At 46.7% G+C, this 23,358-nt stretch overlaps 10 protein-coding genes across 10 annotated transcripts; 2 read left to right on the plus strand and 8 right to left on the minus strand.

Moving 5' to 3' along the window:
• Positions 1 to 653: 653 nt before the first annotated feature.
• Positions 654 to 1,049, minus strand: BDV38DRAFT_201418 (uncharacterized protein). Its single transcript, XM_032052456.1, has one exon. The coding sequence runs from the start codon at positions 965 to 967 to the stop codon at positions 686 to 688; it is 282 nt and encodes a 93-aa protein (XP_031908734.1). The 5' UTR covers positions 968 to 1,049; the 3' UTR covers positions 654 to 685.
• BDV38DRAFT_201426 (putative microtubule associated protein (Ase1)) lies at positions 1,050 to 4,049 on the minus strand. The gene is made up of 4 exons (XM_032052457.1): positions 3,485 to 4,049; positions 3,377 to 3,429; positions 3,100 to 3,314; positions 1,050 to 3,050 (listed from the first exon to the last, which is right to left on the minus strand). Exons 1-4 carry the CDS (start codon positions 3,599 to 3,601, stop codon positions 1,132 to 1,134), a joined length of 2,304 nt encoding a protein of 767 aa, XP_031908735.1. The 5' UTR covers positions 3,602 to 4,049; the 3' UTR covers positions 1,050 to 1,131.
• A 76-nt stretch (positions 4,050 to 4,125) lies between these two features.
• Positions 4,126 to 5,777, plus strand: BDV38DRAFT_260456 (Mov34/MPN/PAD-1 family protein). Its single transcript, XM_032055925.1, has 2 exons — positions 4,126 to 4,268; positions 4,343 to 5,777. The coding sequence occupies exons 1-2, from the start codon at positions 4,241 to 4,243 to the stop codon at positions 5,317 to 5,319; spliced, it is 1,005 nt and encodes a 334-aa protein (XP_031908736.1). The 5' UTR covers positions 4,126 to 4,240; the 3' UTR covers positions 5,320 to 5,777.
• A 1,137-nt stretch (positions 5,778 to 6,914) lies between these two features.
• Positions 6,915 to 10,795, minus strand: BDV38DRAFT_287493 (putative cell division control protein Cdc25; the record flags this gene model as incomplete). Its single annotated transcript, XM_032060881.1, has 3 exons — positions 6,915 to 7,252; positions 7,330 to 7,546; positions 7,598 to 10,795. 3 exons carry the CDS (start codon positions 10,793 to 10,795, stop codon positions 6,915 to 6,917), a joined length of 3,753 nt encoding a protein of 1,250 aa, XP_031908737.1.
• A 543-nt stretch (positions 10,796 to 11,338) lies between these two features.
• Positions 11,339 to 12,166, minus strand: BDV38DRAFT_201431 (uncharacterized protein). The gene has a single exon (XM_032052458.1). It carries the CDS (start codon positions 11,982 to 11,984, stop codon positions 11,496 to 11,498), a length of 489 nt encoding a protein of 162 aa, XP_031908738.1. The 5' UTR covers positions 11,985 to 12,166; the 3' UTR covers positions 11,339 to 11,495.
• A 1,302-nt stretch (positions 12,167 to 13,468) lies between these two features.
• BDV38DRAFT_260463 (uncharacterized protein) lies at positions 13,469 to 14,996 on the plus strand. Its single transcript, XM_032055926.1, has one exon. It carries the CDS (start codon positions 14,462 to 14,464, stop codon positions 14,723 to 14,725), a length of 264 nt encoding a protein of 87 aa, XP_031908739.1. The 5' UTR covers positions 13,469 to 14,461; the 3' UTR covers positions 14,726 to 14,996.
• Positions 14,997 to 15,981: 985 nt separating this feature from the next.
• Positions 15,982 to 16,620, minus strand: BDV38DRAFT_260464 (uncharacterized protein; the record flags this gene model as incomplete). Its single annotated transcript, XM_032055927.1, has 1 exon — positions 15,982 to 16,620. A coding segment is annotated over exon 1 (265 nt), but the record flags the coding sequence as incomplete, so codon positions are not given.
• Positions 16,621 to 18,235: 1,615 nt separating this feature from the next.
• BDV38DRAFT_260466 (uncharacterized protein) lies at positions 18,236 to 19,581 on the minus strand. Its single transcript, XM_032055928.1, has one exon. The coding sequence runs from the start codon at positions 19,351 to 19,353 to the stop codon at positions 18,928 to 18,930; it is 426 nt and encodes a 141-aa protein (XP_031908741.1). The 5' UTR covers positions 19,354 to 19,581; the 3' UTR covers positions 18,236 to 18,927.
• Positions 19,577 to 20,264, minus strand: BDV38DRAFT_260468 (uncharacterized protein). The gene has a single exon (XM_032055929.1). The coding sequence runs from the start codon at positions 20,126 to 20,128 to the stop codon at positions 19,829 to 19,831; it is 300 nt and encodes a 99-aa protein (XP_031908742.1). The 5' UTR covers positions 20,129 to 20,264; the 3' UTR covers positions 19,577 to 19,828.
• Positions 20,265 to 22,063: 1,799 nt separating this feature from the next.
• Positions 22,064 to 22,387, minus strand: BDV38DRAFT_260472 (uncharacterized protein). Its single transcript, XM_032055930.1, has one exon. The coding sequence runs from the start codon at positions 22,326 to 22,328 to the stop codon at positions 22,152 to 22,154; it is 177 nt and encodes a 58-aa protein (XP_031908743.1). The 5' UTR covers positions 22,329 to 22,387; the 3' UTR covers positions 22,064 to 22,151.
• Positions 22,388 to 23,358: the final 971 nt, after the last annotated feature.

Raw genomic sequence — 23,358 nt, forward strand, 5'->3', positions numbered from 1 at the left:
ATATAAGAAAATTTTCAATTGAATTGCATGGGGACGCCATTGTGGAGCATAATAAGGAATTCGCACATCCCATGGCCACCGCGACTGAAGAGAATCCCCACCTGTGATGAGTGATAAGGACATAGCTTAGCTCGCGATGGGTACCAGTGTGCGGGATATTTCAAGACGTACGATTCCAACACAGACAGCGGAAGAACCCAAATTACGGACAACAAGCAATGAAGAACTCAAGGTATGCAGAATGTGGACCACACTAGGTACATCGATGACAGCAAGCTTCGGATTCCTTGGGCGTGGCTCATCCAAAAATTGGAGCTCTAATGCTACATAAACTGTACGAACAAAATCATTTCAAAAAACAGAATGTATTGTTAATTAACATAAGAGATCCAACAAACCATTGCGCTGCGCTGATATCAAAACAAATGGAAAACATGCTGTAGCATTGTAAAAAAAAAAAAAAAAAAAAAAAAAAAAAAAAAAAAAAAAAAAAAAAAAAAAAGATTGTAAAAAAAAAAAAAAAAGAAAGAAAAAAAGAAAGAGCAAGAGACGACCTCGCCACACAATAGAGAAGAAAGGCACAATAGGAATCAAACAGAATGGCAAATTAAACATAAGTAGTGAAGGGACTCGTCCAGTCAATGGCTATCCACGTCTACTTTTTCGGTAGAAAATGAGTTAATTATCAAACGTACAAACCAAGCATAATACAAGAAGGTAACCTGTCTCTTTGAACAGTTAGATGGTAGTAGAAAAAGCGTCGGCTCATTTCATTCGTTGTCATCCCATCGTTGCTGCAATTGCCAACAAGTTTCGCGGGCTTAAGAGCAAAGATCACCATAAAAGAAAAAGCGAAAACATAACCAGGGTATAATCCCAAAATTTTTAACACAGAAATTAACGTCGGCGACAGAGCAACATCACTCGGATCGCCCAAGCCTGTCAAATCGCTAGAGAGCTCAGCCATTATACAGCGTACCCAGCCTGGTCAAGATAAAATTAAACATTGCGAGAGCAATCATAGAATCGTCAGCATCGAGTGGTCTCATAAGTCCGTCTTTTCGGGAGTGGCTGAGATGCCAAAAAAACAAGAAAAGCCAAAACGATTTAGTTGAGTAATGGACTTCTTTTCTAGTAAGGCTCCAGGTCATCTGTCCATCCGGCATCACTCCCCGCTACACGGACGCCATTCGGGTTTACCGCTGGCTCGTCTGGGCTAACACTTCGGATGCCTTTGGGCTTCTTTCCTGCCAAGTCGTCAAGAGCCATTCGCTTGCCATGGGCAGCACGAAGCTTGGCATAGTAAACGTCACTGGCGTCAGCTTCGGACTCAGATCCACTGTCGAATGTCTCCCAGTTCTCCGACCCAGAGTTGCCGGTGTTGATGGTTGACGCATTTGACACTTGTCTCGGGGCCGGTGGTGGAGCACGTTGCAGATATGGATTCGGTCGCGGGTATCCCATAGAGTTTATGGACAAGGACGATGCCGATGATTGTGTTGATTGAGAGAATCCCGTAGATCGCTGTGAGAAAGCTGAAGAGCTCATAAACGAGCGTTGGTTACGATCGTCATAGACATCTTCAGGGCTGACTGGCCGAACAAAGGCATTAGACAGTGCACTAGCACTTCGTGGAGGCTCGAACAAGTAGCTGCTTCGCTCATCTCGTGATTCTCCACCAGTCAAAGCTCGCATCCTTGGGGGCGGAGCACGAGTTGGGATTTTGCCGTTCATTGTGTTAGAGGAATAAAGGCCTGGGGTACCGCTGCGCGCGGGGGAGTTGCTTCCATGAGGCATATTACTTAAGGGGACGCGAGCGGGGATCTTCGAAGGAGACTTAGCACCGGCTCTGGATGGGGCTCGGGATGGCCCGATAGTGTTATATTTCATTGAACCATTTCCAGTCGGGGTTTTCGTAGCAGACCGGGGGGGAGGAGGTCCTCTCATAACGCTGGCAGGGCGAGAAGGGGGTTGTTGCCTCATAGATCCTCCCCTCACGCTTCCTGGCCCGGCGGATGGCGTCTTAGAACGAGGCGGAGGTTTAGCGACGACTGGAGTGAGCTCATCGAGATATCTTTCTCCATGAACGAGGAACGGCCGGCCAAACTCGTCCTCGAAGTACTCCAGTTCTTTCCGCAGATCCGCCTCCACCTTAGGCAGCTCCTTAGCAATCCTCTTCCTCATTTTCTCTTCTCTCAAAAGCTTTCCTGGATCACGTCTTTGTCCGCTGGTTCCACGCGCCATGAGGCGAGATGCATCTTGGCTTGACACGGCCAGGGCCTCTCGGTCTGCGAGGAGGCTACGGTGCCTCTCTACGAGCTGCAATACTGAAGCACGCTGCTCCTTTAATGCCTCCAGCCGGGTAATTTCTGCCTCATGGGCTTCTAACAAAGCGTCGCTGTAAACGTCAGAAAAGGCAGGGGTGAAGTCAAGCATTTCTTCTTCTGAGTAGTAGAGACTATCCCAGAGCTCTTGCAGTCGGCATCGCGCATCTTCGACAAAAAGATGTAGGTTCTGTTTCTTGAGTTCGTTGAGGCGCTCCAATTCTTCTTCAAATTCGTTGATTGTACGGAGACCGCAGCCGCGGTTCGCCGAGAGGAAAGCTTTTCTGTCACACTCCTCAACTCCAAAGCGCTCCCAAAGTGCTTCCACGGCATTTCTGAGTTCTGCGATCTTGCGCTCCCGACTTCTTTTCTCCTCCAACAGCTTTTCTCGCTTTGCCTTCAAATGGGCCAGGTCGGATTGGTGAAGTCCCAACTGTTCGGGGGATTCTTTGTAGTGCTTAACGATGTTGGAATCGGTTTGGGCCTGAGGGGTTCCGAGCTCAGCCCAGAGCTTGATGATCTCTTCGCAAGTGGTCTTGACGAATTCGAAACGTCGCTCATATTCTTCATAAACTCTTGAAAACTCGTCGTTCAAATCATCCACGTATTGGCGAGACAAGTTGAAACTAGGCGATATCGAAGATCCTGGAGCTGTAGGGGGAAGAGCAATGGTAACAAAAGAAGCTTCGAGGTGTGATGAGTATGACTCGAGGGCCACAACGAGTTCTGCGTGTCGTTAGCAAGCCATTCGATCTTTGGCGACAGCATAACATACTCTTAACCTGTTCAAAGCGTTCGTGATGTAATTTGCTGAGTGCATTATGCTTTTCGCGCAGGAAAGCGAGACAGCGTTTAAGAGGATAAGTTATACGCAAGTCATCGCGATTCAGCTGATACTCGCCATTGGCCTTCTCATCCTCTAAAGACTCCTCCATCTGCTCGATTGCAATGATGAGCTGTCGCGCCTCCTCTGTCATCTCATTTTTCTCACTATTGATTCCGTTAACACCCGAGAGGCCTTTTCATCAGGCTGAAACACCGGTAGAACTCACTTGTCAACAAGCTTGAGATGATTGTTTAGAGTATCGGACAGAGCACTGAACAGCTATAGTTGTTTGTTAGTATCAGTTGACAAACAAGGAAGTGTTAAGTAAGCCAACCTCTGCCTCTCGAGAGTCGCGCTCATGGCTCGGAACGCCGATCTCATCATAGATGCCATGTAGCTGAGCGACAATATTATTGACCTGGGTGGTCAAGTAGCTAGTGTCGACGGCCATCGCGTGTGCCGGCGCTTTAAGTTAACAAAAGAAATATAACGAGAGTATATTCACGCCTTTAAGGTTTCGTGATCATGTAGTCTCTGGCGGCGATGCGCCTTCAGCACTGCAGCTGTGAGACACCAAAATCCACCAGCGTGAATCTGCAACAATAGCAAACGATTGACTCAGAGGTCGGATGTCATCTGCGAGAACAAGGGGCTACCCGCAGGCTTTATGTATAGCTGAGCACTTGCAGACGTATGCAAGGGTGGAGAGGGGAAGGGGGAGTCAATCGAGGCAGTGATGCGATGGGATAGAACAATAATAAGAATAGTGCCGCTCCCTCAAGATGCAGCCCGCGATCGAGATTCCCTCCCGGCCCCTGTTGATGGCGTTCCGTTACTCCAGCAACAGTCCACTCAGCTCCTCACCGCTCTGTTCTGCCATAGCTAGACTCACCGCCCTCTCCACGTCTGGGCTCCAACTGCTGCTTTAAAGTAGATCATGATCTGATAGATCAGACGTCACCGAAGTCAGCCAGTTGTTTTAACTCCTCCGCAAATCCTTCTATAGACTACTATTTATCCTTTCTTTTCACCCCGCAGCCCCATCATTCCTTGTTGCCCAAAAAACCACCCATTCATCATCATCATCATCATGCAGAAGGCTGCACAGCAGTCTTGGGGTTCGTACCAAGCATTACCCCAATGTTATCAAAGACAACATCCATTACTAACAATTAGCTTCCTCCCATTCCAGAGCTCGAAAATGCCATCAGCCTCATAGATCCCCAACGAGACGCCCTCTATCGGTACGATGAAGAAACACACAAAGCCCTCAGCGCGGAGCGCCCATGGGCCAGAGACCCCCACTATTTCAAATCGATACGGATCTCCGCCGTTGCGCTACTAAAGATGGTGATGCATGCACGCTCGGGCGGGTCCCTCGAAGTCATGGGCCTAATGCAAGGCTACATCCTGCCAGAAACCTTTGTTGTAACTGATGCATTTCGCCTCCCCGTCGAAGGAACAGAGACTCGAGTGAACGCCCAAGACGAAGCAAACGAATATATGGTGTCTTATCTAGAGGCATGTCGGGATGCAAAACGGATGGAAAATGCAGTCGGCTGGTATCATAGTCACCCTGGTTATGGTTGCTGGTTATCGGGGATCGATGTCACCACGCAGGATATGCAGCAGCTCGGCGGGCCGTTTGTTGCCGTGGTCATTGATCCAGAGCGGACCATTTCGGCAGGGAAGGTAGATATCGGGGCTTTCAGAACGTTCCCTAAGGATTACACGCCACCCAAAGAAGAGCAAGAGGATGATGAGTATCAGACCGTACCGCTTAACAAAGCGGAGGACTTTGGAGCGCATGCATCCCATTACTATTCACTTGAGGTATCGCATTTTAAGAGCGCTCTTGATACCGAGATATTGTCACTTCTGTGGAACAAATATTGGGTGGCTACCCTCAGCCAGAGCCCTCTGTTTACCACCCGTGATTATGGTAGCAAACAGATGATGGATCTTAGCCAGAAAGTTAGACGGGCCGCGCGTGGTATTGAAAGCAATCCCTCACGGGCCGGAACTACTGCTGTGAAAGATCAACAGTTGGAGAAAGTCGTGCGAGATGGGCAGCGAATTGTATCAGAGGAAGTGAAGGGCCTTCTAGCAGCCGAAGTCAAGATGAAGCTCTTCCAAGGTATCGGCGAGAATAGCAAGGCAGAGACATAAACAGCCAGAGTTTCAAGTGAAACAGATATTATGACTGGTGGTACGACTCTACATTGGGTTTTAAGCTTCTACCGAGTGTTTTTTCGGTGTCAAAGGCTTCTGGGCCAATATTTATTAGATGCTCCTGAACAACACGACGAATTATGACGAGATATCTTGGCTAAACTTGCGCATTTTTCTTGTACAATATATTCTTATAGATGTAGCACATAAGACTAAAGGTATATACCTTCGTAGTTAAACAGGTAGGTACAAGAACAGAATGGAAGGACACATGGAGTGTACAAAGCTGGGACAACATACAATGTTATCCTATGTCGTGACGTATCATTATCCATCGTGAACGAGACCCCAGTCCCGTGGAAACCCTTATCATGAAGCCGGGGGAACCAAGACACGGACGACAATCTTATACCCAAAAAAAAAAAAAAAAAAAAAAAAAAAAAAAAAAAAAAAAAAAAAAAAAAGGAAAACAGTGTACAAAACGATCGACACGGTCAAGAATATACGCGGGTAGATGATAAGATAAAGAAAAAACCAACGGACTGTACGACCGCCGAGGTGGTGAAGGCGGGAAAGAACAAAAGAGATAGTAAAGCCGTGCCGGGGTTAAGTTGGTAGCGTCTGAAGGAAAAGAGTGGTCCCGTCCGCAAAAGTGAAGGTAAAAGACAATAAACAAAAACAGGTCGAGGGTATCACAAGCTTCCGCTGCAATCGTTCTATCACATGCGATTCAAGTAGCTGTGGGGCGCTAAGTCGGAGGGGAGTTTTCGTATAATATTCGAGGCCCCCTCAACTTGTCCATTTTATTTTATTTTTTTTTTTCTAATTTTCTCTTTCTTGTCAGGCTGTCGATAGACCAAACTGGGACAAGATGCTCAGAATGATCAAATGATCATATGGCGCCCGGGCCGTAACCTTTCGGTTTAGTTAATAGCATGGGCATGAACGTCGCGTCATATAAGATCAAAACAGCTTGAAGGAGACGTCGAGGAATTCTGGTGAGCGGTTAGAGCAAAGGTGCACAAGCGCTCTCGAGCAACGCAAGTATGTCTTGCAGGTCGACCCCAGGTAAGTTCCAACATGCCGCGTCATGTAATTTGATAAGGCCGTAGTCGACTGATCCTTCTTTCGCACGGTCGCATAGATGGGAAACGGCGTCGTTCTAGTGAGTCGTCGTAAACGCCAGGGATGCTATCGCCGCCAATCACCTCGCATGGAAGCCATTGGTGTGGGTGATCGCTCATGATAAACTTTTGTCGGGTTGCCGGCGGTACAACTCGGCACGTGCATAGTGGATGCAGCGACAGGGGTCTCCACGTATCGCAATCTATACCCCGACGGAGAAACGGAGTTCGCCGGCTTACAGGAAGCCCGATTCAGACAGCAGTCTACGCGTTGGGAAAAACACAGTTAGTCATCATGTAATCAATCAATCAATCAATCAATCAAGACGTCCTTCAAAGAGAAATAGTATCTGAAAAAGATATGGGTATCGCCACACCAGGCCTAAACACCAAGCAAACACACAAGGTCATAAAAAAAGGGCATCAAGTGGGAAGGTGCACATGGAAAAAATAAAAGAAGGAAAAGCATTATCGCATCGACATGGCCAAGGTCGCAATAGCCAAGGTGCTCATGTCTCTACCTGCTGTAGTAGCATACCTCGCAATCTTCTCGTCCTCCCGTTCTCTGGGTTCCACTTCCAAACTCCGGTCGTACATGTCATGCACGTCGCCCGCCGCTTGTAAATTACTGAGAATGTAATCCTGCAGTTCAGGGACAGGCTGCAGGAGATAGGGGACGTTTTGATATTGCTGAATGTCTCGGATTACTTCCGCGGTTTTGGCACGCTTGTTGAAGTTGATCAGCTCTGATGGCGTAAGAGATGGAATACCGTCTTCGATAAAGGTCAAATCGGTCAAGTAAACACCTAGGGAAATTGGGATTAGTCTCCGCAGCTAAAATCGGAGGATAGTGGTATTAGGTCGATCAGTCCTAATCTCATACCGAAGAATGGAATGCATGGCGGGTTTGCTAAGTGCAGAGTTTCACGATATTCACCGAAATTCTTCGTGCTAGCCATGAGCTTACGCATTTGCTCCAGAATTGTGGACGTGCGTCCACTAACTTGGCCCCATGTCCGGCCAAGTCGATGGATTGGCGCCGTTCCGAGTGCAGAGATAATAGATGTCAGTGTAGAGTAATTGTTCAGAGCACGGCATTTCTGATAGTTCTGTCAGCAATAGCCATCAATGTGATGGGGAAATATCCATACATCTGCTACGTTAACGAAGTGCTTGATAACAACCACACGCTTCTTGACATCAGATTGACTGAGGATCATCTCCGCAACCCAATTTGTCAGCTGGTTGGAATGAAGGATGAGAGCTTTCACGTTAGTTGCAGGCTCCGGTTCGTCCGGCCCAACTTTCTTTTGCCACGTTTTATTCAGACATTCTATAGGTCGAATCTTGGAGTAAAGACGTGATTCGATGATTGTAAGCTGGCGAGCAAACTCTGTTGGATCAATATCCAGAAATTTAAGCTTCTTCATATTCTTCGGGACAATAGGAGACGGGGCGGGAACCGCCTGCGTAGGAACAAGCCGCTTGACAGTCGTGTCCTGACCACGAAGACGTTGCTCGATAACCGTCAGCAACGGAGGCGAACCCGGAGTTTTTGTAGTAGCGATGGAATCCTTGGTGAAAGCATGGACACGTTCCAAAAGCTTCATATGCGCTTCATCATTTGGTTCCATCCAAAAGTTTTCAAACCAGCTCTTGAGGATATTGACTATACGGAATCGAATAGGCTTTTGCTTTCTGTCGATCCACATCTGCATCTCTTCTTGGTTTAAACCGAACGGGGGCTGGATATTGAAGCGCTGAGTTAGCAGCTCGAAGAGCTCGGCGGCAGTTGTAAAGGAACGGTAGGTAAGGAGGAAAGTATTGTTGAAAGAAGCATCAAGTTTGTCATGTCGAGTCAGATGTTCCACTAGTCCTGCTAGCGTGCCGCATTTCAAGGTAGGCACATCGTTTTTGGTATCGTAAAATACTTCGCCTTCATGATCCATCTTCAAAAACCAAGGCGTTTCTTCCGGCTCCCGGACAGGTTCCCGGATTGGTTCTCGAGTGATTGCAGATGGCGGGGCTTGTCCGAAGAATCTCTGTGCCTTGTCCATATTGCGTCGCACTTTGTCATGGGGGGGATTGACGGAGTAAGAAGATGGGATTCCAATTGACTCGTCCGCAATTTTAGCCTGGGAGTCCGCACGGCTATGCGGAGCCTTCAAACCCTCGTTATCTTGGCCCAGACGACTCTCGCTACGGAAAGCTGCAGTAGACTCGGGAATCTGCTCGAGCAGGAGAGACAGGGAGAAACCGATTTGGGAAACGTAGTTCTCAAGTTGCCTAGCAACACCTCGCACGGCGTTCAAACGATCCTCGAGAGAATCTCCGCGCAATTCAGCCCATTCATCGCCCAGAGGGCTTGTGACAGCCTGACAGCCAAGGACAAAATCGGCAATCGCATCGTAAACTCGTTGTTTCTGTAAACTAAAATCGACTAATTGTGGATTTTGGAAACTAGTTCCCAAAGGCGCCAGATTGATCGACTCGACAGAAGAGATCCAAGGACGAAACTGCTCGATGACCTTGATAGCAGCAGCGGAGACAGAATCGCCGATTTCGTGATGCTCAGCAACCGTGACGATCTTCTTCTGGTTGAGTGACAACCGCTCCTCTAGTCGGCGAATGCTTCCAACAAATGACCTCCGCAGAATGTCAATATGATCCAAAAGCGCTGCATCGAGTGGCACTGCTGGCTCAGCTCGAGTGTCCCCTCCATCCTGGTCTAAGAACGACGTCGGGCCCGAATCATTGAGAGTGACACCGTTATTCTGCCAGCCGCCGCCTGAACAGCTACCTACCACAAAGCCCGGAACGATCCGCTGAATAAAGTCACCACGTTGCTGTCTTGCAATATCGACATAACCATATACTCCTTGCATAACCCCATCTGCCTCTTGTAGGCATTTGTTGACGGAATCCGGACTTGGCCAGTCAGCCGCAGCAATGTGCGATGAGAGCACTAGTTTGGAGAATTTCGACATCATATCCCTGAAGTGAGGGTACAGAGCCTTATTTGTGGAGATAATCGACGGGTTTCCGGAATGATTGTCCGTGGTATCGGAACCAGCAGCCAGAAGCATACGCAGATGGTCGGATATATCTTCGGCCTTTCTCACGTATTCTGAACGATCACCGTTCGATAGGGTCTGACGATAGGCCTCGACAGCATTGCGCATGTTATCAACGAGTAATGGCCACGTCAGGGGGGCCGATGCACCATCGTCGACAAAATGCGAGGGCGCTTCCGAAGAAATAGAAGGTCTGTGGAAATTGTCGGAAAGCGATGTAGTACTGCTAGCGGCGGTTCCAAAGCTGTAAGCCTTAGACAGGCTTCGAAACGAGCTCTTCCCTTCGTTAATCGATTTGGTGGTAGACGGTGGGTGTAAGGAATCCATGGAAGTTGCAGGGGATACGCCGTCGATATAGGACTGCCGTCTCCGAGACATAGAATCCTGAGAAGCAAGCATCAGGGATTCGCCCTCCGCTTCGGACGCGGAGCCATCATAGTCATCCTCGTCTCGTTCGAAACCACGGGCCATCAGTTCTGGGGGAGGTCTAGTCTGATTGGGCACAAAAAAGGTATTGCGGTCGTAAGGACCTGTTTCGTTCGTAGAGGGGTTTTCGAACGGCAACTCCATGGTGCTATAGCCGGTGAGAGTGTTGAAGTAGAATAAACGGCCATCGGGGGTCGCTTGCGGAATCCAGAAGGCGGCCTCTTCCTGCTCATTTGAAGGTCCCGTGCCTTCAATAGGCAGTATCGGTTGTGAATCGCGCGGATTTCCTGCAGAGTCAACCTCGTCTTCCTCACGGTCCTCCTCATACTCCTCCCCCAGGCCAGACTCCGCACTGATGTCTCCATCTTCACGGCCGTTCGATACATGCTCCTCGAGCTCGCTGAGGTCTGTAATGACGGTACAGTAATTGCTAGGGAACCAGCCCCGGACGCTATTGTTGATCACTCCGTCCCACCAGCCGGTCTCCAGTTGGTTCAGAACCTGAATGATATCCCCTCTCCGAAAACTTAGACTGGTATGATCGTCGGCATCGTAGTCATACATGGCCCGCACGAACAGAGCAGGTGCTGGTTCGGGGCTGGGAGTAAAGCGTCCAGTGGCAGTCATCTTGACGGGTGATTGATGTCCTTGAGGCGACTGATCGACACTCTTATCTCGAAAGTGGAAAGAGAGGCTGCTTCCACGACTGCGACTCCCGGGGGCAGACGCGGGAGTAGACGCCTGCTCCTCGGTGAATGCAAACGTAGTTGTGATAGTAGTGGCCGTCTTGGTCGCCAGCGCCGATTTAGTGTCGATAACCAATGGCTCTGTCAAGTGGGTGTCGTGCATTCCAATTGACTTTGGTAAATACTAAATAAAACGGGGAGACGGTAAGGGGCGGGGGAGGGAGAAAAGATAAACTGGTAATCAGTACGCTACGTCCCATGCGACAAACGGCTGGACGAGCTTAACGAAAGGCGTTGGTCATGACTAGATCGGCAAGTAAGTGTCGAAGGATCCGTTAGGAGGGGAATGCGGTGCGGGTTGGTTGCAGAATCACGCTGCAGGATAAATGTAGCAGGCTATAGTGGGTTCACCGCACGGGTGGTGGCAGGGCACAAGGCGATAACGATAAAAGTGGCAAGGACACGGTTCGAATGGGCCCCGGATATGGCGTCCAATGAAGATCTTTTGTTTCAATGTGAGACTGAAAGGAAGAGTGAGCGAAGTGCACTGAGGATGTAGAAATTGAAGGAAAAGGAGAGCAAGAGACCGTCCAGGAGAGGAAGAGAGCGAGTGAAAGAGAGGGTCTCAGGGAGTTTTAGGGGAGGTTCGCAACAGTCCGTCCATTCGGGTGGTGGGCAGATGGACTGGGTGTGAGTGGAGGAAAGTGACAACCTGCAATACCGCCTGGTCCGTCCACCGATTACTACTACGGAGAGTACTACCTACTTACGGGAAGTAGGTCTGTAATTTTCAATACCGCCCTATCTAAATTACCGTACCTGCCCATTTCCTCGTACTCCAATTACCTGTTAGGATACCTAACCTAGTACCTATCTACCCTCGGTTGATACAGCTGGTCAACGAAAGGTGAGAGGGGCACTTTTTGTTTGATTTTTCTTTTAGTTCTATTCTTGGCCCTTTTCTCACCTGGATTCAGCTGATAGGGAATAATAATATCGGGCAAGGTGTAGGGATACACTCTTGTTGGTTGGGGTAGATATTTTTTTTTCTTTTTTTTTCTCTTTTTTTCGCCACAAACATTCAGCTTGGGGGCTATAAATTGCCCCAAGTCAACTACTGCGCCCCGTGTGTGTAGGCCATAAGCCTCACATACGCAGTACCTGGTAGAATACAGGTAACGAAACCAAATAAGGTCAAGTACAGAGACGCGGACCAGCAGCCAGCACGAGCCCTCTTGACCTTTTGACTTTACGGGCCATGCATAAACTGTCGACTTTGATGCGTTGATAGGCGCTTGCTGGTCACTAAAAAGTCTAACCAGTTCCCCGTACCACAAACACCCAACCCTCATTGCTCCATCTTTCTTAACGGGTCACTCTACGATTTAAAAGCGCGTCTGTAGCCTTGGTTCTCGGAACAAAGAGGCTGGAACCTAGGTGGTTTCGGCCGCATTCCCGCTACTCTTGACTTTCGGTGATTGGGCTGTGCAATATATGGAGTTGGGGAAATGGATTTTTTTGTTTATTTTTATTTTTAAGGCAAAAGTAGATACTCCGTAAACATGATCTTGTTGTCTCCTCCTTGCAAAAAAGAACGGAACAGTATAAATAAAATACAAAAGGGAAAAAAGAACAGGACAGTCTCCTTCGTAATCTTTGGTATCTGACCGACTGGTATTTTCAACCACTTGTTGTCTCCATTTCCTGTGGAGAATTTTAGCTCGCGTCGCACTCCAAAAATACTCCGCAACAGTCTCGACTGATGGGGACTTTACGAAATGAAATGGGTCTTAGTAGAATCATATATATTACTACGTATTACTTCAATAATTGCCAACACTCACACCGTCTGGACGCGCGGGAGGCAGGATTGCACCACCGTCGACCTACAAAACCGCGTATTATACCTGTAGTCATCCATGAACCTTGAGAGGTCTAGAATTTAACGCATAATTAAACCATACTTGGTAATCCGCTTTCCTATCGTTATATGCATACTATGCATGAGGAATGTCCTGTGCGTGTGTCGTTCCGGAGGATTAATCACAATTCGATGCGATGTATAGTCCATGATTTGCCTCTTTATGTGCGGCAGGTCGCATGGAGGCACCCAAATCGTGATCAACCACAGTGCCACTCGACAATCTCGGATAGTAAACACCGAGTTGAAGTCACTCGGGGGGAAATGCTAAGTATCTTCCACTAGGATTATGGGTAGCCGTCCACATTGAAACGGCACATGTTATAAAACTGCCAATACCAATGCCAATGCCCTATTAAACTATGCTGATGATAGCTTACTCATACAGGCCCCACACCATCGTTCGTCCATCAATCACATATAGAGGTGGCCTGCAACCCTCTTCGGAGAAGTGATTATACATTCCTATTCACATTATACGAGCTTACCCACGGAACAGAATAAAGTGATGTAATCCTGGGTAGCCCGGAGACTGGAGTTTCGTGTCAATTCCAACGGAACGAAGCCAAGACCGTTCAGGCTGTACAACTTATGACGATACAAGCGGCAGATCAGGGGCTTTTAGGATTTCTAGAACTTGTGAGCCTTTACTATTAGTTAATTAGTTAACCTTCTTTGTGTGATCCGCGATAATAATTGGCGGATGAGCAAAGTTTCTGTATCGGGCTTCCTTTCTCGGATTACCTTAATTTTGAGATTCCTGGACATAGTTCAATATCCAATATGCACCACATGTGACCTCCACAGCATACTACAAGTAGTTTTCCCCATTCATCATGTCATATACGGTCCAACCCACATTTCCACGGATTTGAACAGCCACTATCGATTCGCAGAACCAGAATCGAAGAAGTCCGCGAGTCACTTGACACACAACGCAACGTCAAAGCAAGTCATACCACCTTGCAGGTGAGCTGTCACACGCCACATAGGGCGATATTTTGCGGCGTTCAAAGTCGATCCTATCAGATCGTATCTCCTATTGAGCCGTTGCAGACATCCATTTGTGATATATAGATAGATAGGAAGTATCTCCGTACCTTTCCAGCCGGAATTTTAATCCGGTAGCTCTCAACTACATCCCTGAAATGGAAATTGGATCTCTCAATTTTGGAGAACATACCCCCAATCCTTTCAACCTATAATGGTCCTGTGGTCTCATTCCCGGTTTTCTGTCATCACTCCTTGCCTCCAGACCAATGATTTGCGTCTGTTGAGGAGTTCCCAAGATATGGCATGAAAAGTACCTTCAGGGCTATCTTAGTCAGTGTGAAATGCTCACTTCTATTTCTCGTACTTTTAATCATAAATCTCGTTTCCACATGGCTTTAATTTCTTGTAAATCCAGAGTAATCCACCATAGGAAATGTATACCTAGATCTACGACATCATTCCAAGCCCGCTAATTCCTCTCCAGCAAATACATCTTCGATTGCCAACCACTAACCCCCGAAAATAACCCTAAATATCATAGAATCAACTCCTCAATCTTCCATGCACCCATATTCCAATACCGGATTAACACCTCAAACAGCCAAACCCACCCAAACCATTCCGCCAGATCCAAACCCCAGCACTGACCCCCAAAACCACGTGTTTTCAACGCCCGACCTAAATACACTTTACGCATGGCCTTGTTTCGCATTCACTTTGACACACTGAGCCCACACCATTGACGTATACCGTGGTTGCCCTGCGCAGCTTTGACCTCCCTAACCTTGAGACCATGGCATTGTTCTGGTGGTCCATGCGTTATATGTTTGATTATTCGTAAGATTGGTTGTGGAGAGGGGTTTTATTGGGGTATTGGGATTTTCTTAGATACTGTACTTTGTATTTTTGCAGATTATGAAAGTTGGAAGGGCAGGTGCGTTGAGCTGGGGTGGCGAAAGAGGTTATATCGGGTTTGGTTCAGGGGTGGGGGAAGGATGGGGATACGAGGTTTTAGGGCTTGGGTTTGGGTTTGGGGATCTTGGAAGTATGGGAATGGTTATTGAGGGAATTTGTGAGGGAGGGAGGTGTGCGTGGTTTCCATCAGGTGGATATTCTGTTGTGTGGTGGGTGGTATTGCTTGGGGTGGTGTTTTCTATATCTATATCCTTCGTTTGTTGACGACGTATGTTGATATATTGTGTGCTAGAACAAAGGTGTAGATGGTTATTCTTAATTTTACAGAGTCATAGATGTACACTATGTAAGTGATTATTAGAAAATAATAAACTACACCCTCCATCTCACTATCATCGCTTGGAAGTAACCCCGTTTCAGTGAGCAGCTTCGTGGATTCCTACTGTGGCAGTCTTAATCTAAGACACAAACAGGTCCGAGCCTCGAAGCAACACTACGTACGGAATATAATAAACTCTATATATCTCTGGCGCCAGGAATAAGGTAGCAATAAAAGGTATCAGAGGCATGATTGGCTACTTATCTAGGAGTAGCAGCTCACAATCACATATAGAACTCACACGACCATGTCCTATTCTAATAATTTTATAACGCTTGCTATGCTTCGCTCCGCTGCGCAATTAGAGACGCCGGTGGCGTCTCGTCATACCTTTGAGTAGACCTGCATCCTCGGTCGTCGTCATCGACGTTCTATATAACTCTACGCTTCCGTCCTCTGGCGTGATGGTTGACTATGCACAAGCCCTGGGTCGCTGAGAAACTCATGGAGGAAGAGTATGCTCAATCAAAAGCATGCCCAGAGGGATAGCTCGCTATGACAGACGCCATGGAGAGAATGTCTGACACCAATGCTTAATTTCTGGGGGTTCGTCGGCGAAACGTTCAATATCATGCATGGTCTCACTAGGTATAGTACATACATTGTACCAATATCCAAAGTAGTCGGGGTCTTAGAATGCAGGAGTCTTTGGGTCTAAAATCATTTCCCGGTCCATAGATAGAGATATGCGTTGGTTGTTACTATATGTCATTCTATTACTGGGTTAAGCACCACGATCGAGGTGATCTAATCGAATCATGAGTTGACATGAACATTGAAGGATAGTCCGCGAATGGCCAGTGCATCGCCACTGTCAAAAGCTGAAAGAAGTATTGCAGAAAATTCTTTCTGAAGTTGAATGGTGTAACCCAATCTCTCTTCCATGTGGGTTTCCTTGAATAGGTGTCGAGCTGCAGGCTATCTTGTATGTCTACTTACCGCTCTCAAGAAGTAGAGAAAGCCTGCGTACGAATCCCGATGTATGTCTGCTGTGGACCATTGGATCTTACTAAGTGGTTGTTATCGTATTTGTAGAAGGTATTTGGGATGGCATGGCAACTCATTGATTGTGCCCAAGGTACAGTGTCACTACACCATAACCTCAAGATAGACCTTGTATATATATCAATGGCGCCGATAGGGCACTGGTTTCCCCTGCATTTGAACTATATCCATTTAACTATCGTCTACTCTTCTAATACTTGCAGATGACTATGGACGACCTACTCCGGAGTCCTGATAATGAAGTACAGCCCTCGGCCTACGACAATTGTCACCCAGCACACTATATCAAAACACACAACAGGCTTAAACCAGCCCCTAAGAGCACAAAACCCTCATAAAAAAACCATAGCACAACAATTCCTCCAAAGCAAGACAAGACAAGCATGGGACCCCTCGAAGCCAAAGAAAAGCCCTGAGACCCCAACCAAAACCTGATATACACCGTAATCTCTCTCCTTGCAGCGTCCAATATAGAGTCAATCGGCGTGGGGGACTGATAATCAGGAACACATACCAAGATAGATAAAAGATTAGCAAGAGAAATCCCCATCGTGAGAGGGGTGAGGAGGGGGAAAGAGCAAGCCCCTCACATGCAATTGATAATCTCTATCCCACGATGGAGTGAATGGGGCAGGCGAATGGAGTGAGTGCCGATGTAGCCGTTGCTCTCCTAACTAATCGTAGATCCCCCTGACGGAAACGACGGCTGCCTAAGTTAGTTACTGGAACTACTAGAGGGTTAAATCAATGGGTACAGGCTATGGGGCAGTGCTATCTATTTAGTGAGTCCCAGACGAGTGGCCTATTCATAAGGTAGTCGTACGGAGTACAAAATCCCCAAAACTCCGTACGCACCTCTAAGTTCGATAGGTTCGAAGTATACATAAACACCGGAAAAGTCCACGACACGCAACCACAGCCATGGGAGCGGCAAATAACTAAGATTCCCAGGTAACCTAGTATCTCCATCCATGTCTCACACACAACACCAGGATCCTTCCCAGGAACAAACCTATCGGACCAAAGAGGCCATCCGATCATCCCGCAAGACTACCCCTTACGAAAAACCATCCCCGAAAAAAAAAAAAAAAAAAAAAAATCCAACATACTCTCTATACCTTGTCGTGTCCTTCCCCATACAGGCAAGCGAGCGAGCATGCATCCGAAATGAACCAGGGAAATTTCGATAGTCTCAAGGCTGAATCAGTGAAACTCTAGTTTGCGCGCGCTCTTGCCCCTCCCCCTTTTTTTTTGGCTTTGCTCCGGCCCCCCTTCCCAACTTCCCGGGAGACGACGGTTGGTCCAGAGGTTGTGCCGGATGTCGCAGAATCGACTTCCAGAAGCCTTCTCTGATTCCAATCGGCCGTTTCTGGTGGGGAGTGGGAGACGTATATCGGTGATTAGCGAACCAGTTGGGTGATGTTGGTGTTGGTGGTTCCGTGAGGTGGTTTTTTTTGGGTTTTTTTTTTTTTTTTTTTTTTTCGCGATCACTTGTTTGATGGATCAATGATTGCCTGTGCGGTGGTAAATTCTTCACAAGACGGTAATGATTATGTTGTGAAACGTTATGTATGTATGTTATTATTGTTATTATTATTATTAGCATACCTTGTGGATGAGCGAGTAACAATTTGGAAAAGCGGGATACCAGTTGTCTCTCTGAAACATGCAGTAACCTCTTCTAGAGATCGAGTACGACTTGCTGAAGACAAAGAACTGAACACAAACCTCAAAATTAGACAAATATTGTGAGAACTAGATCTAAGGGAGAAAAGAAGGTCGTCTTAATATACATCCTGGTAGCTTAGTATATGTAGCAGGCATTCTTCCATAGATACGTGTTTATATTTGGCAAGCTACTTCACAAATATATAATTCCCAGAAGACTACCTAATCCCACTAGGCGCCAAAAAAGCACATATACTCCGTAGAATCAACCATTATTTATCCACCCATGCAAACATATTACGAGTTACCAAGTACACAGAGAATGAGACAAGCGAATGCACGTAGAGTTGGTCTCACCCGCCGACTACAGTAAGACGCCAGATAGCCTGTCGTCTTATGAAGACAACTTTACGCCTGACATGCAAGTCCCGCGGGTGTGAACCATGGAACGCCACTGGCACAATTGTGGACAGACGGGTAGATTCCATGGTTCAGCTCTATCAAAAGCTACATTTGAATGCCTCAAGGAAATAATAATGTGCTATAATATACATTTGGTGAGCTTCAAGGTATTCTAGAACCTATTGGATAGTGGATATGGATCCCCTTATGCGATGTAAATTAGTTTAGCCTGAGGCAGACTTAGGTTTCGATCCAGGTTAGCGAAGCCGCACAGAAAATGATTGAAGGAGTTCCCAAAAAAAAAAAAGAAAAGAAAAGAAAAGAAAAGGCTGAAAAAAGGAACTGGGGTACGAGAGAAATGTGAGAGAAGCTACACTAACTGAAAAAGACTGAAATTGGGCGGCGACTCCCTCTTACTCTAATGCTTTTCTTCTTTCGATCTGGAGTGGCTCTGGATATATTTTCCTTTTTCTCTTGCCCTTACTAACCAGTGGAGACCAACGAAACCCAACAGTCCAGTTTCTCACTGCCATGTGTAATATACATAGAAGCGGTCAAGGAATTAACAATGCAAAAAAAAAGATCCCCAACAACGTGCGCCATATGGAAAGAATCGGCCCAAACTTGATGGTCAGCGCTCACCGACTCCATGGCGATGGCCTGTTTAAGGAATTCCAGACCGATATTCTTCCCCCCCCGCGGCGAAGGGGGAGAAGGAAGAGAGGGGGATTCCGCTAACCTGCATTTGTTCATATCCAGAAATTCTCACGAAGTTGCCGGGACGGCAGCCAAAAGGCGGTTTGCATGCTACCGATGCTTACTAGTGTAGGGACGGGGTCTTCGGGGAAGAGGTTCCTGGAATCCTGCAACGGTACCTGGTGGGGACAGAAATCGGGAGAGATGGAATTTCATGATTCAAAAATTTATCTTCTTTGGGCTTTCCACTCTTTTGGAGCGATCGACTGGCCGTAGATCCATTATTGCATCTGGGACTATGTGGTTACGTACCGAACTATAGGACCGTAGGGATGATAAAGACGGGTAGCTGCAGCAAATCAACTCGCTTGTTGAGCGCAGGAGAGACCTCAAGGTTTCCAGCTCTTTCAGATTTTAACTTTGACCATTTTCTTTTTTCCTTCTTTGCCCCTTTCTGGAATGGCAATGAATAGGATGAACGTGATGATGATGATCCGAGGATCAAAGAGAAACAACGAGTGAGTAATAGGCATAATATAAAACCACCCGAAGCGAAACCCACCGAATCATTACTAGAATGGGGGACCACACACCCGGAGAATATGAGCCTGGACTGGAAATGATCGATCATGAATGGATGGATCGGTATGCACGGAGGATTTTGCACTATTTTTCTTCTTCTGGTCCCGTGCGCGAGCCGAGATTGAGAGTGATGGGACGGAGTCCGCAGGCCCTTCAACATCGGGTCTCTCTCTTATCCTGAGGCCACAATTGGATCTGTACAACAAAGCATGCAATATCTATCAATCAATACCGACATCTTCGAGAAAGCCGCCATATCCTCGACACAAAACCTAGTTATCCACCAACAGGAACCCATGGTCATCAATTCCGTATCCTGGGCGTTTCTGGGCCGGACCGCTGCATGACCGGGAAGTGGATCGAAGAGAGAGAGAGTCAGAGTGAAAAAAAAAAAAAAGAAAAAAATCCCGCCAGTTGCCAGGATAGATTTTCGTGAAGGAGCGTTCAAGCTTGAAGGAATTTAAGAGGCTGGGCGCATCAGAGAAGGCCGAATAATAGGTTCTTCTGTCTGACCCGAGGCGCAAAGTTCCTTCTCAAAAAGAGTAAGCCTCCCAGCTCACCGCTCTCTCCTTCAACAACGCTGGCAGATTAAAGCGGTGAAGGTAAGAAAAAAGTACGTACATACATAACTAGTCTTAGTGATAAACTAACAGCTTAGTTATCGGTAAGGAAAAGTGTGGATATATGGGTCCTGCATCTGAAGACTGCGGTGGGTGCTGATTGTCGAGTATCAAAAGTAGGTGGGATAGCGGTGATGCCAGGTCGTGGAGTCTGCGACAAAGCAAGCCCCGTTGAGGGGTAAATCCATTCAACGCGCTGAAAGCCACTATCAGGATAGAAAGTATTCTCGTGAAGTATACAATCCGTGTGAACACAAAAGTGACAGTGACGTTGTCGCGTAAGGTACATCGTCCTTGTGGTACCTCTGAAGTCATGTGCGTTACCCTAGTAACTAACCGTGTCTGACGGGCTCCTCGGGTTCCCAACCCCTTCAGTACTGGAGGGCCCACTGGTATGCCGGGATTTTACGGAGTCTTTTTGATTGATTTTTTGTACATACTTTATTTCTCCAGAGCTGTCTTCGTTCACCATGAAATGAATAATAAAACCATCCAAAAATGTATTCGATCTAATAGTTCAGGCAGACTATAGCCATCGAGCCAGTCACCATCATGACTTAGCTTGTAAAGCCTAAGAAACTTTAAAAATAGGGGGGATGAACAAGCACACGGATGCCGAATTAGGGACGATGACACCAGCAACGACTCATCTGACCTGGGAAAGAGAGGGATGTACCCTGTAATCTGTGCCATCGACTGTGGAGCTCTCTTGGGGGCACGCGGAACGAGGGCGCGTCTCCGAGTGAGGCTGGGATTAGGCGCGATTGCGACTGCTGGCTTGTAGGCAGCCACAACTGACCGAAGCCAACTAACCCGAAACTAAAACTAAACTATGTCCCTATACAGAACCGATCCCCCATGCCACTGATGCAGATGCAATCAGGTATTCAGAATGCACCGTCTGCTTGGATGCTGGATTTCCAAAAACAGTAACAAAACTGTATCTGATGATGTAGTCGTGCAGGCGCAAAAGGAAACTTGACCTCACCTGACGTACCGTCTCCTGGAAGACAAAGACACTGCTCGTTGTTTCAAGCCCAGGCGGTGCAGCTGGATAATATTGGTTACATTATTATGCAGCCTGACTGATTGTCTTAAGACTGACCTTGCGGGCAGAGGGAGCTGCTGTTCGGGCCCTATGCTGGGAATGTGCACAGGCGAAACTTGCAGCGCCTTGGGTTGTCCACTTCCCGGAGCAGCTGACCTGGAGCTGGAGGGGGCCAAGACCAGAGGCAAACATCTCCTGTCGACACTGCCCTCGGTCCTTATATTCTTCACGGGGAATTTTATTTGATTCTTTTTCTCGAAAGGTTAAACCACAATATTAATTTGTAGAGAAATCAATACTGCCAAACACCATGCAGAATTTCTTCAAAAAGAAAATAATAAGATTTATTCGTGTATCGTCCAATCTTTCGTGGAGTGGCTGATGATCTGTCACATCGTTCAATATTCTCCTATTGCTGTGTGATGACGGGTGGCTGATCAGCCAAGCCTACTTCTGTACACATAAGATTTCTGACTTGGCAATGACGACCTCTCAGGAAACATGGAAATTGGTCTTGATCGCTTCTCCAGAGTGTACTACTCTGTACTGGGCTATACTCCGTAGGTACTCCGCTCTCACGTTTAAGATTAGTTTCTTCGTCATGCCAACATCTGAAGTGAGGGAGTCTGGAACCAAGGGCTGAGCTCAAGGTCGAAGATCCACCAGCTTCAAGTTTAGAGGTGCTATTTAGGCAATCGGTTCTTCTGTCACGCGTTGATTGGGTCGTGAATAAAAGCAACCTCGGTGATAGGCGACCGATTCATGAATTACCAAATAACTGGGGTTTATTACGTAGGATTACCAGTGCAGCTTTCCTGGCAAGGGAACGAAGGAGGGGTTGATCAATCGGTGGATTCGAAGGGGAGGCGGGGGGGTGTTTGGTTTCCCAGTGCCAGAGAAGGGAAGAGGGACAAGAGGGGACCGAGGGGCTGTTAACAGGATAAGTCCGGTGGCGGGTTCAAGAGAGGGGTTCCCATATTGTCAAAAGTTCCCCTCCCAAATTTTAATTAATCGCAAAGATACCTTTATCTGGGGAGGGAAAAAAGATTATTATTATTTTTTTTAAGAAAAAAAAAATAATAATACTAAATAAAAAATTCAAGACATCGGAAATGATCTGCAATTATTAATAAATAAAAAATATGAAGGGAACTTGATACATGAGCTGAAGAATGATAATACGGAATGAGGGTCTAGACAAAAAAAAAATAAAAATAAAAAATAAATATTCAACGAGATTCTGTGTGCAAAGAATTTCGCTGGTGGAAATGAAAGGAGTGAACACACAAATCAGGTCGGCAAGCGCACACTTCCGTGGCATTTGAAGCTATTCGATCCTTGTTGGAGGGGCAAGGGGGCCGCTGACGAGGGGCTGAGAATGGTCATAATCCGAGAGAGTAAGTACCAAAAAAAAAAAATAGTAAAATAAAATAAAATAAATATACAATAAATAAAAATTAAGACCATTTTATTTTGGAGGGGCTATCCATAGGTACGTGTGATTGACTGTCTGAGCAGCAGTAGGCCTATCTTTTAAGCCGACCGATATTAGTACTCCGTATGGAGCACCCTGTCGACATATAAGCTGCAAGTTTAGAATTCTAATCAATTGCCACTCCATTAAGTACCATCTGCCTTTGTATAGGTCAAATAGACCATAAAAGAAATACCACTTGATGCTCATAGCCCCGCAGCGGTTTTGTGTACCAGGGTTGTGGTTCTGCGCTGTCAGATGGGATAAATGATAGGGATCATCTCTTATCGAGGTACTACTCCAAAACCCACGGCTGACCTCTTCCTGAGAAAGGCTTTGGTTCTTTGTATCGCGGAGGGAACTTCTTCAGAGCCGGCTAACCTGTCTTGTATTGGTATACGGCACTACGTACCTGCCGATGGAACCCATCGAACAGAGTTACATACCATACCAGATAAAGATGGGCTCATGCCAGGCCCAACCCCACAATGAAATAATATGGATAAAAAAATCGTAATCATACTAATTCTACAGAGTGGACTATCCTCAATCGAGCAAAGTTTCCTTGGGCTATGTAGGAAGAAGTAGGTAGGATAGTACTACGTCCAAGGCTTCCGACTTTTAATATAAGAGAAGGAACGGTAGTATACTCCGTGAGTGAGTGAGAAATCCTATTGCTTCCCTTCAACAGGGATGAGCAGGTGAAGGATTAAAATTATGCTTTATAGTGATCATTTTGTTGTGTCTCATAATATCAACTTCGGGAGTACATACAAGTAGGAGACCCTCTTCCATCCACGTAGATAGTACACACATTGTCTCCTTAGACAAGGCGATGCTTAAACTTCCTAATGAGTAAGGAATGACCGATTCATTCCGTGGGATGGTCTGATGAATGTCCTGTCGGTGCTGCCCAATGCCATGCATGTGCAGAATAAAAATCATATTTATAGGATATGTTGTGGAAGTGATAATCAGATCTTGATGAAGATGGCGGTATATGATTTTTATTTTGTTTTATTT

Source organism: Aspergillus pseudotamarii (assembly GCF_009193445.1).
Source record: "Aspergillus pseudotamarii strain CBS 117625 unplaced genomic scaffold BDV38scaffold_78, whole genome shotgun sequence".
Classification (NCBI taxonomy): domain Eukaryota; kingdom Fungi; phylum Ascomycota; class Eurotiomycetes; order Eurotiales; family Aspergillaceae; genus Aspergillus; species Aspergillus pseudotamarii.

Excerpts from the sequence above, each read along its gene's own strand:
- BDV38DRAFT_201418 (XM_032052456.1), bottom strand. The coding sequence starts at position 967 with ATGGCTGAGCTCTCTAGCGATTTGACAGGCTTGGGCGATCCGAGTGAT.
- BDV38DRAFT_201426 (XM_032052457.1), bottom strand. The coding sequence starts at position 3,601 with ATGGCCGTCGACACTAGCTACTTGACCACCCAGGTCAATAATATTGTC. Across the intron at positions 3,315-3,376 it reads CATCTCAAGCTTGTTGACAA|TGAGAAAAATGAGATGACAG; the intron begins GTGAGTTCTACC and ends CGGAATCAATAG. Across the intron at positions 3,051-3,099 it reads ACGCTTTGAACAGGTTAAGA|AACTCGTTGTGGCCCTCGAG; the intron begins GTATGTTATGCT and ends AACGACACGCAG.
- BDV38DRAFT_260456 (XM_032055925.1), top strand. The coding sequence starts at position 4,241 with ATGCAGAAGGCTGCACAGCAGTCTTGGG. Across the intron at positions 4,269-4,342 it reads GGCTGCACAGCAGTCTTGGG|AGCTCGAAAATGCCATCAGC; the intron begins GTTCGTACCAAG and ends CTCCCATTCCAG.
- BDV38DRAFT_201431 (XM_032052458.1), bottom strand. The coding sequence starts at position 11,984 with ATGAGGGTTGGGTGTTTGTGGTACGGGGAACTGGTTAGACTTTTTAGT.
- BDV38DRAFT_260463 (XM_032055926.1), top strand. The coding sequence starts at position 14,462 with ATGAAAGTTGGAAGGGCAGGTGCGTTGAGCTGGGGTGGCGAAAGAGGT.
- BDV38DRAFT_260466 (XM_032055928.1), bottom strand. The coding sequence starts at position 19,353 with ATGTTGAAGGGCCTGCGGACTCCGTCCCATCACTCTCAATCTCGGCTC.
- BDV38DRAFT_260468 (XM_032055929.1), bottom strand. The coding sequence starts at position 20,128 with ATGACTTCAGAGGTACCACAAGGACGATGTACCTTACGCGACAACGTC.
- BDV38DRAFT_260472 (XM_032055930.1), bottom strand. The coding sequence starts at position 22,328 with ATGGTCTTAATTTTTATTTATTGTATATTTATTTTATTTTATTTTACT.